The 10806-nt window shown below is 42.9% G+C and overlaps 1 protein-coding gene across 1 annotated transcript; it reads left to right on the forward strand.

The window, feature by feature from the left end:
- The first annotated feature begins 406 nt into the window (after positions 1-406).
- LOC115555304 (LIM/homeobox protein Lhx8) lies at positions 407-6979 on the forward strand. The gene is made up of 8 exons (XM_030372114.1): positions 407-594; positions 1511-1642; positions 1874-1995; positions 2576-2796; positions 3232-3335; positions 3774-3869; positions 5431-5704; positions 6689-6979. The coding sequence occupies exons 1-8, from the start codon at positions 502-504 to the stop codon at positions 6766-6768; spliced, it is 1122 nt and encodes a 373-aa protein (XP_030227974.1). The 5' UTR covers positions 407-501; the 3' UTR covers positions 6769-6979.
- Positions 6980-10806: the final 3827 nt, after the last annotated feature.

Raw genomic sequence — 10806 nt, forward strand, 5'->3', positions numbered from 1 at the left:
ATGAATAAGCGTGTGGATTTCTTGCGTTCTAATATTCTCCAAGGCCAAACTCCTTGATGGAAGATCCGTTTGACGAGTTAACATTAGGTTGCTATTTTTTTTTTTATAAATACAAACCATGGAACAAAATTGTATAGGCTACGGTGAATTCACCAAGAATATTAGATGGCTATTTATCAGACACCTAAACAGTTCTCACAGGCCCTTGAAACGTTGTCATTTTAAAAAAAGAATAAAAGAAAAGACTATTGAATACTCCATATGAATGTATTTGTTCGATTTTGTATGAAAATTCAGACGCACGGAAAAGCCAAAGTGCGTTGGAGCAGGTCTTCTCCAGGGAGGCGCGGCCAAGGAGGACCCGAAGGAACTCTGATCCGCCCTCCAGAAACACCTTGGACTGGTAGTCTAACACAACAGCGCGATAGCTGCAAGAGAAACATAACCATATTGAGTTAAGGGCGGCTTTGGCTTGTTGTTTTGAGAACTGGATACATCATAATGCGGTGGAAAAGCGAGGTGAAAGCAGAATGTTGCGGCAGCATCGATGGAGACGAAAGCGAGGGTGTGACGATGCTGATCTGTGAGGACAGGGTGAGTCAAGTCTGGATTGAACTATACTGAACCGATGCACTAATAGCGATGCTGTCTGCAGAGTTTATACCCTGGATAGATGTAACCGTATTCAGCCTTATGTAGACTAGTAAACGACTTACCTGCAGAGAACCAATCTGGCTATTCACAGGGCGCAGTGTTGTCACAATTTCAAGACACGTCGAAGAAAAAATGACCCCCTTTCTGAATATCGTGTAATTAAAACTCAAGTAGTTAATGAGACCTCTTCACCTCTAGGTCGCCCCGGCAGGCGTTTGTGTCCAACTAAGTCCTTTTAATTGCTGTTATTAAATAAATCAATTCCCTTTCCATGGGACTTTTTGATTGGCATGTGAGATTGCTGTGTTGGGTTCCGACCATTGTTCGGGCAGAACTGCTGCATCACAAATGCAGATCTCAAGAACATAATGCACATTGGATAACTATTACTTCAAGTGCCGCGTGTTTTTGTTGGTAAAGACTATAACTTCCTTTTTAAAAGCCATTTCGTTAATCGTGGAGGTTGTCATGGTGAAAGGTGAGCGGGATCATGTGTAGGGGGGGGAGCGGGAGAAGCTGGACCGCGGATGGAGAAGCTTCCCTTTAAAAACAGAACCTTTCGATTACAGCTTTTTCTCCAGGACGACCACAGGGCCGAAGACCACATTATTTAGTGAGCGTGTAGTCGATCCATTCCTGCGATCCTGCGTCTGTTTGGAAACGTAATTTAGGACGACCACCCCCAAAACTTAAGACGCGTTCACCTGCAGAAGCGCGAGGAGCCCGCTGTGATGTTGGTGCGTTAATGGAACAGTTATTGCGTTCTCTCTGATCGTGGGACCAGACGCAGGACCTGATGCGCGTCTGCAGCGGGCCTGCATATTTGTCTTACCGCAGGTATGTTTGCCCCCCACAGGACACGCCGGTGGAGGTCCTGGATGAAGACTCGTGCTCGTCGTCCCTGCAGGCGATGGCTTCCGCGCCTCTGCTGGGAAGAACTGTGTGTGCGAACTGCAACGAGGACATCGTCGATAAATATTTACTAAAGGTAAAACAAATACCTAGTCCGCCCTGCGAACGCTTTGATTTCCCCCAATCCTGTCATGACAATTGAGTCGCCTAAACGGGTCTTTTCGATACAGCAAAAGAAAAACTTTATCGCGTGTACGCACTGTGATGAAAGCGTGCACGTCTAATTGCCATGTTCTTACTCATCAGCCCATAGACCTTCTTTACGCCTCGCTATTTGATTGACTTCTGCTAATTGTGTTCCGTGCAGGTGAACGACCTGTGCTGGCATGTGCGCTGCCTCTCCTGCAGCGTTTGCCAGACCTCGCTCGGCAGCCACGCCAGTTGTTACATTAAAGAGAAAGAAGTGTTCTGTAAACTGGATTACTTTAGGTAGGTAGTCACGCCGAGTCGTTACAAGCCGTGAAAACCGTTGATGTGTCTAGGATCAGGAGGGCTTGCACGAGGCGTGTGACACTGATCAGCATCACTGATGTGTTTGCAGAACGTGGAAGGATAATAATGTAGGCTTATTGTGATTATTATAGGCACTTATGTGTATAATAATAATAATAATATAATAATAATGATAATAATTTAAAAATATTAATAGTATCTACTAGGCTACTAATAATAATTATATTTATAGTAATAATTCATGATGCTTATTTTTATGTGTGTTATAATTATTAGACTATTATTGTTCGCTTTTCTTATTGATCTATTTAATATTATTATTGTTGGGCGGACAGTGGTTGTGGGAGAATACTTATTATATTATAACTATTAATGTTTCTTATCCAATAAATTGCATTTGGTCAGGCTTATAATTACAGGCTACTTTTAATGCTTTCCAATATTAAAGCCACCCTTTATTTATTAAAAAAAAAAATACCCATCCTTGATGCTTAACACAAGATAAACAGACACGAATTTCCCAATTTTCTAAGATTGCTAATGATCCTCCATACAGAAGATATGGGACGTGGTGCGCCTGCTGCGGCCGCAACATCCACTCCACCGACTGGGTGCGCCGGGCGAAGGGCAGCGTGTATCACCTGGCCTGCTTCGCATGCTTCTCCTGCAAGCGGCAGCTGTCCACCGGGGAGGAGTTCGCCCTGGTGGAGGAGAAGGTGCTGTGTCGCGTGCACTACGACTGCATGCTGGACAACATCAAGCGGGCCGCGGAGAAGGGTGAGCGCGTGGTCCCCCGCAGCAGGCCGAGGCAGAGTGGGGCCTTTACGCAATGAGCAAAACTGCGCCTAATGCAAATTAAGATTTTTTATTTTTTATTTAACTAAATTGAAAAAGAGACATTTTATTCGGGTATTTAGACAGTATAGCAATGTTGGTGAACGCAGCGGCTATAGGCCTATAGGCCGAATTAGGGATGGATTTCCAAAACTTTGAATTCTTAAAATTCAATAACATTTTGAACGTCCCTTTAATGAGTAAATTATTTCATAACCTTATAAAATACCTGGAATATGTCCGGCGAGTTCCAGAATTGTTTTTAAGTAGATTGAATGCGCAAGATTCAGTTAGCCTATTTATTCAAATAAAATAACAAACACATAGGCCTGAATACATATACTAAATATAGTTCTGATCAAATGACTATCCTTGCAGGGAACAGCGTTAACATGGAGGGCGCAATGCCCACGGAGCAGGAGCTGAACCAGCCAAAGCCGTCCAAGCGAGCCCGGACCAGCTTCACTGCGGACCAGCTGCAGGTACCGCTCTGCCGCCCGTCTGGCTCTATTCTCTCTAGCTCCTAATGTCCGTTATTGAATTCTCCTTCATTTGATGGACAGCTCTTTATTCATATAAAAAAAATTCAGGCTCTAATATATTCATGAGGAAGCTATAGCTCAACTTCTCGTAGTATTATCGTTGAACAAAAAATTGATTATTATTAATACAATTATTGATACACATAATATATATATAAATATACATGATAATATTTTGACATTATAAATGAGGAGTTTAGGAGATGATCAGGAAGAAGCAGGGAGGTGGGATGCATTCGCTCAGTGGTGAACATACAGACAGGACTGTAAACATCGGATCGCAGCAAGTCTCTTTGGAGCGACGCTACGTCAGCTGTAAGGAGCTAGAAAGCCTTGTAATCCAAATTATGCTGAACACCTGTCTGTCCATCCCTGCAGGTGATGCAGGCGCAGTTTGCCCAGGACAACAACCCAGACGCTCAGACGCTCCAGAAGCTGGCCGAACAGACGGGTCTCAGCAGGAGAGTCATACAGGTGAGCCCTCTCCTATCTACCAGTCTGCTGTAGAAGAGCTGCCTGGTCTCAGGTCTGTTAGAGAGTCATACAGCTGAGCCTTCCCCTCTGTTGATGATCTGTTGGCATCAAGGCAATCATCTGCGTTTTGGAGGTCAGATGCTCTGTAAATTGAACTGACAATTTCTTTCGTCTCACCTTTACTGTTGGAAAATCAAAAATGGCGCTTGGTAAATATTGCATGAGGGTAAACAGGTTTTCTTTGTTGTAAATTCCACCAAATCAACCAAAAAAAATCAATCTTCAAGTGACTGAATTAACCCAGGCTTGAATAAATGACAATCTCTTCATTTCCTTAAAAAAATTGAATATGAAAAAAAAAAAAAAAAAAAAAGTTAAATGCATTTGATTAATCAACAAACAAATCACCACAGTCTGTTCTTTGCAAAGGGGGAGCCTAAGAGGGTGAACAAACCTCTAAGCTCTTAAAAGGCCACACTGTGCTGACACTGGGGACCTGTCAAGGTCACCGGAAACATTAATCAGTAATTAATCAGTAATCAGGACTCAAACGCACTGCAGGGATGAAGGAGAATTGGGGTGGAGGTCGACCAGGACAGTTTGCCCTCCTTCTTTCTTTGTCTCTCTGTCTCTCTGTCTCTCTGCCTCTCTGTCTCTCTGTCTCTGTCACTGTCTCTCTGTCACTGTCTCTCTGTCACTGTCTCTCTGTCTCTCTGTCACTGTCTCTCTGTCACTGTCACTGTCTCTCTGTCACTGTCTCTCTGTCTCTGTCTCTGTCACTGTCTCTGTCTCTCTGTCTCTGTCACTGTCTCTGTCACTGTCTCTCTGTCACTGTCTCTCTGTCTCTGTCACTGTCTCTCTGTCACTGTCACTCTGTCACTGTCTCTCTGTCTCTCTGTCTCTGTCACTGTCACTCTGTCACTGTCTCTCTGTCTCTCTGTCTCTGTCACTGTCACTGTCTCTCTGTCTCTCTCTCTCTCTGTCTCTGTCACTGTCACTGTCTCTCTGTCACTGTCTCTCTTTCACTGTCTCTCTGTCTCTGTCACTGTCTCTCTGTCACTGTCTGTGTCTCTCTGTCTCTCTGTCTCTGTCACTGTCACTCTGTCACTGTCTCTCTGTCTCTCTGTCTCTGTCGCTGTCACTGTCTCTCTGTCTCTCTGTCTCTGTCACTGTCACTGTCTCTCTGTCACTGTCTCTCTTTCACTGTCTCTCTGTCTCTGTCACTGTCTCTCTGTCACTGTCTGTGTCTCTCTGTCTCTCTGTCTCTCTGTCATTCAGTCAGTCAGTCTCCTTGTCTCTCTAAGCCTTTTCTCTGTCTTGCCATTCTATCTGTCTGTCTGTCTGTCTGTTTCTCTGTCTGTCCACCTGTCTGTCTCTCTGCCTGTCCTTGTATTTAACCTATCCGTCTATTGGTCTGTCTTTGTGTCATTCTGTCTGTCTGTCTGTCTGTCTGTCTGTCTGTCTGTCTGTCTGTCTGTCTGTCTGTCTGTCTGTCTGTCTGTCTGTCCGTCCCTCCGTCCGGTCGGCGCCTCCCTAACCGCAGCGCCTCTCCCCCCCCCAGGTGTGGTTCCAGAACTGCCGGGCGCGACACAAGAAGCACGTGAGCCCCACCCACACGTCCAGCACCCCCATGACCTCCATGACCTCCATGACCTCCATGAACACCATGACCTCCATGGGCTCCATGAACTCCATGACCTCCATGGGCTCCATGGGCTCCATGACCCCCATGGGCCACCTCTCCCAGCCCACGGTGACCCCTGAGGAGCTCCAGTTCTCAGGCTACGGTGGCCCTGAGGGGTCCATGCTCTCTGCCCTGCACTCGTTCATAGACGGTAAGCAGACGCTATTCATCAGAACAGTTATACGAATATAATAACAATAACGATTATTATTATTATATTATTCTCATTATTATGACATATTTAATGTTATATTTTTTATATTATAATAATTATGAATACGTTATTAATAAGAATATATTACATGTTAATATATTAAGATGTAACATGCTAATTCAATGATTATAATGTTATTATTGATCACAAATGTAATAAGATCTATATTATATATGTGTTGATATATATGCATATTAGGTAAAGGATCAACATACATAGCTCAATACAAGGAAACAACAGGCAGCAGCAAATCAAATAGAACATTTTGTTATGTATCAAGAACCAAGTTTAGATCAATGTAGCTGTAATTTAAAATGACATACTGTTGGTGTTTAATAGTTAGTGTAAGGAATGAAGGACTCATTGAAGTGGTTCATAATGCTTAGGGGCTGTCCAGTGAATTCACTGTCCAGTGAATTCACCAGACAGAACACTGAAAAACACAGAGGAAAACACAGGAAAGAACTGGTCAGATTGGCTTATGGTTCCTTTTTCCTTGCGGGCAAACCTGTTTCTCCCAGAGGGAGCAAAGTCTCTTTTTGTGAGCAGATCCTCACAATAGCATTTACGCCAGTCTTGTCCTTCACAAACAACCCTTTAAACCAACAAATAAACTAGGAAATTCCAATACTTACAAAATACATAATGATCTGTTAAAATGGACATGAAAAGTGTTAAGCCAAGTGAGTTCTTTGTTTTCCACGCTTGACGACTGACTCTGTGTTTACATCGAATTTGAGTTAATAGTTAAACACTGTTCCTGGATACTAATATTGTCGACAATATGAACGTTCTTGCCATGTTTAATTCTGGCTTCAGATTTGTGTGTGCAGGGTGTTTAGTATTGAGAGTAGAACCCATAGACGTACCGTAGATGAGATGCTGAATGGCATTGTGATACACTGTTCTTGTTTTCCACAGTGCACCCACCTTCCTCAATGTTGTTCCAACCACTGCTGCCATCCCATAATATGTCCTCGCTGCCAGTTTCCCATGCCTGAATAGCTTGGGCATGCAAACACACAAAGACACTCACGTGCATTTGTGCACACATGCATGCACGCACAAACGCAAGCACAGAATAGTGCACGGATGCACACACACACAGCAAACACATGCATGCATGCAAACATTTGCACTCACACACATACACACACACACAGACACACGTCCACACACACACGTCCACACACACACACGTCCACACACACACACACACACACACACACACACACACACACACACACACACACACACACACACACACACACACACACACACACACACACACACACACACACACACACACACACACACTAACACATACACACACATGCATACAAGCACAAAGACATTCTCAGTATTGACAGGATTCTCAAAGTCGGGGTGAAAAAATGTTGTTCAATGACAAGGACTTGAAAAACATTACAGCACATTTCTAAATATTTTCTTCCCTGAGAATGTTGTTCTTTTATTTATATATTTATTTATTTTCGAAATCTTCAATTCAATTTTTGTCGATGGCTTTCACTTACAATCCTTAAAGTACTTTGTTTGTTGAAATGATCTCTATGTACCTCATATGACTCTGACATCATAGAGAAACTTGTCTGTTTGTGTAAATGTATTGCAAACTGTTTGACAGTTATATTTTAAATGAATGCCGCCAAACCTCACCTGCCATTTTGCGAGTCAACTCATCATGAAGATGAAATTGTAATATTATTTTTTAGTATGATGTACTGTAAATCAGTCTTTTAATATTGATGGTTCATTTATTTATTGTTTGTATTTGAGGTGGCCATTTTGGAAATAAATGTCTGCATACAATTATTCTTGAACTAAATTCCGAACAAATCCTGGGGAAGCATCATGTAGCAAACCATCAAAGACCAAGTGAATCATTTTTTCTGACAAACAAAACAATTCAACCAAATACCATCTCGGATGTCTCAATCAGAATTATTAGCATATTATTTGCAAAAACAAGGAAACTGACTTGGAGAGGATGCAAAGACATAAAGTAACACAGTATAATACAAATATTAAAGATCCCTTGCATAAAATGTAGTAATAATTGACGACTTTATAATTTTTATGTTTTATGTTTTGACCATTCATCTCGACAGCGGTCTGTGTTGCAATGCGTAACAATTCCTTTCAAGTAATCGCACCTACGTGAACATAGGGCACCATAGATAACATCACGTCGTGCATATGTATTGCAACAGTTTTGTTTTGCATACCAACTTCTCCAAAAGCGTGAGAGCCTATTTATAGTTATCGAAAAGGGAAACAACCTCAAAAACGATCATCCCCCACATGGATGGATTAAAGGATGCCCACACACTTGTCCTTATCCCCCTTACATGCACACGGCCACTACAGTATTTTACATTTTAAAAGTCCAACTCCTTTCTCCTTTCAAATTCTCTAAATTGGATTATTTGGCGAAGGGGCCGACCATGCTTGTCTTCGCCTGGCTATATGAGAGGGTGAAGAGAGAGAGAGAGGGCTTATTCTCAGGAAACAAACACAACTATTCCTATTTTCATTGGATTAACCACAAATTAGAACATTCTTATGAACATTATATTTAATTTCCAAGTGCCAAGTTCCACTACAGGTTCAACGCAATTCTACACACTGCACCTTTGACAAAATATCGAAACAGATGAATTAAAACTAAATATGAATATCAATATTGACTGTGTGTCAGGGCCAGGCGGGGGGATAGTTGAAGTCCCCGAAATCAGTGGGAGGCAGCGGTCTCGATTGTGAGCCCAACTGCCATGGGGAAGAAACTGTTCAGGAGGTTTTTGGTCTTGATAGATCAACCTTTTACTGGATAGAATTCTTTGGAATTGGTTGTGAACGGGATGGCAAGGATCAGCGATGATCTGCTCTCTCCCTGGTCCTGGAGGGGTACAGGTCCAGGTGAGACATCAGGTTGCAGCAGATGACCTTGGCGGCTGAACGAAAAATCCCTGCAGCCTTCCTATGTCTTTTGGCAGTGGTGGCAGGGAACCAAACGGTGAGAGGTAAGCCGAGTGGAACAGGACCGTCGGTTTCTGCGGCAGGTTGTTTATCCCAAGATATAGCAGGAAGAACATCCTCTGCTGGGCCTTGTTGATGCTTCGGGAGATGTTCCCGCCCCCCCCCCTGAAGGCCCGTTTGGATTTGTTGTCCCCAGGAACCGGAATGACTCGACAGTGTTATCTAGGGGGTCGCGCATGATGAGAGGACGGACGGATGTTGGGGCTGGGGTCCTCCTGAAGTCTCCATATTGTTCTGGCTGCATCAGGAAGCCAGCTGGTCAATTGCCTTCCAAAAGGGGGACTCAATCTAGTCCACTTCGATCTCAATCTTAATCTATAACATCCTGTTTCTTTTTTTTTAAGATGTTTAAATGACACAACGCCTTTACTGCACTTAAGCAGACCAAAAGAACCAGGAAATATGAAATTATTTCAAATTCTGCTTGTCAAAGTAGTGTCCACAAATGTTTTCTGTGCTCTTATATTTTGTCTAGCTACATATCTCAAAAACGATAAAGACGGTTGCAGCACATTCAAACCCAGCAGATGACTTGTATCTACTTGTTGACTGTGGTTGACCAAAATAATCCAATTCAGCACGTGGGAGGGAGGCCAAGTCATATCAAAATACCGTTTATCAAGATCAGAGCGGGAGATCTGACGCAGGCCTACTGATGAAAACAAATCAAATCAACTTCTCACTCAACATGAAATATCAGTTTCAAGAACCCATTCGTAAATGTTTGAGGATCCCTATAAAAAACAGGATCATGTGACAAGTGTTTTATGTTTTATTTTCACATGAAGTGAGCTTTGAAGGTGTTCCCCGCGATAGCGTGTTGGAGCCCGTTTCAGCCATGGGACTGCTTGTTTTACAGCAGTGTGCCTGCTAGTGCTCACGGGGGGTACACCGTGTGTGTGCTTGAGGCTGGCGTGTGTCATCAAAGGCGCAGGGCTCTGTGAGGGCTGTTTTCTTTTGTTTGGGATGAGGGCAGCGGAGGAAAGAGACTCGGTAGGGACACAAAGGAGACAAAACAGTAACTATGACAACAAAGTTGACACGGGAGGGAAGCAATTCTTTGAATTTTCTTTGCAGTTTTTGAAGGCTTCATTATGATTTGCACTTTCATTTTTATTATAAATGACTGCTTTCGTATCAACCCAAGGAGTTCTCTCAATACGCTAGCTTGACCAGACTGCAGTTCACTTACCAGTCAAAGGGTTCAGTATCGAGAAGGAAGATCGGATTATTATTATTAAGTCCCTATGAAGTAGGCTAATCCTACAGGCCTTCACATGAACATTGTTAATATATATCTAAAGGTGACGTACAATGCACCCCAGGTCCTATTTATACCACTTTGTGTGGTTTTTCACTTTGCCTGAACTCGATTTCTGGAGATATCTGCTGTCTCCAATTCACTTTAGCTTCAACCAAAAGTATCAGACATTAGTTTCATTCCCATGACAACAACTCAATCAATAAATGTTATAATAATTGATTAAGTTGTATCTTTGTATCTGTGGCTACCACAGGCCTATAATAAGCCATTTGGATGGCCTACCATACCTACCTACCTGGCTGCCTGCCAGCATGAGTGCACCTGCCCGTGCCCTGATTGTCATAGCCATAGTCTTCCATAAGGCCCGTTGAACCGATTGCTAAAGCTAGCGAGCTAGTTGCTAGTTTTCGGAGAGTGGCTTTGGAGGGAGGCCTGAAGGGAGGAGAGCGATCTTTTTGGTTGGATAGGACTTTCAAAATCGAGCTAACTCTGGCTGTTATCTTCCAAGGTGCCTACCCTAGCTTTAAGTTATTATTTTGTAGCTGCATGATAGAATACACATTGGTATGACAAAGCCTTGTCCCCCTCATATGATATAATATAGACAGTGAAGAATGAATCGGTAGCCTCTGAAAAGTGCAGCAATCTTTGTAATAAATAATTTTGATGATGTTTTTCTGAATGCTACAATGTTATGGAATAAAAAAACAACAAGGAC

Source organism: Gadus morhua, chromosome 12, assembly GCF_902167405.1.
Source record: "Gadus morhua chromosome 12, gadMor3.0, whole genome shotgun sequence".
NCBI lineage: Eukaryota > Metazoa > Chordata > Actinopteri > Gadiformes > Gadidae > Gadus > Gadus morhua.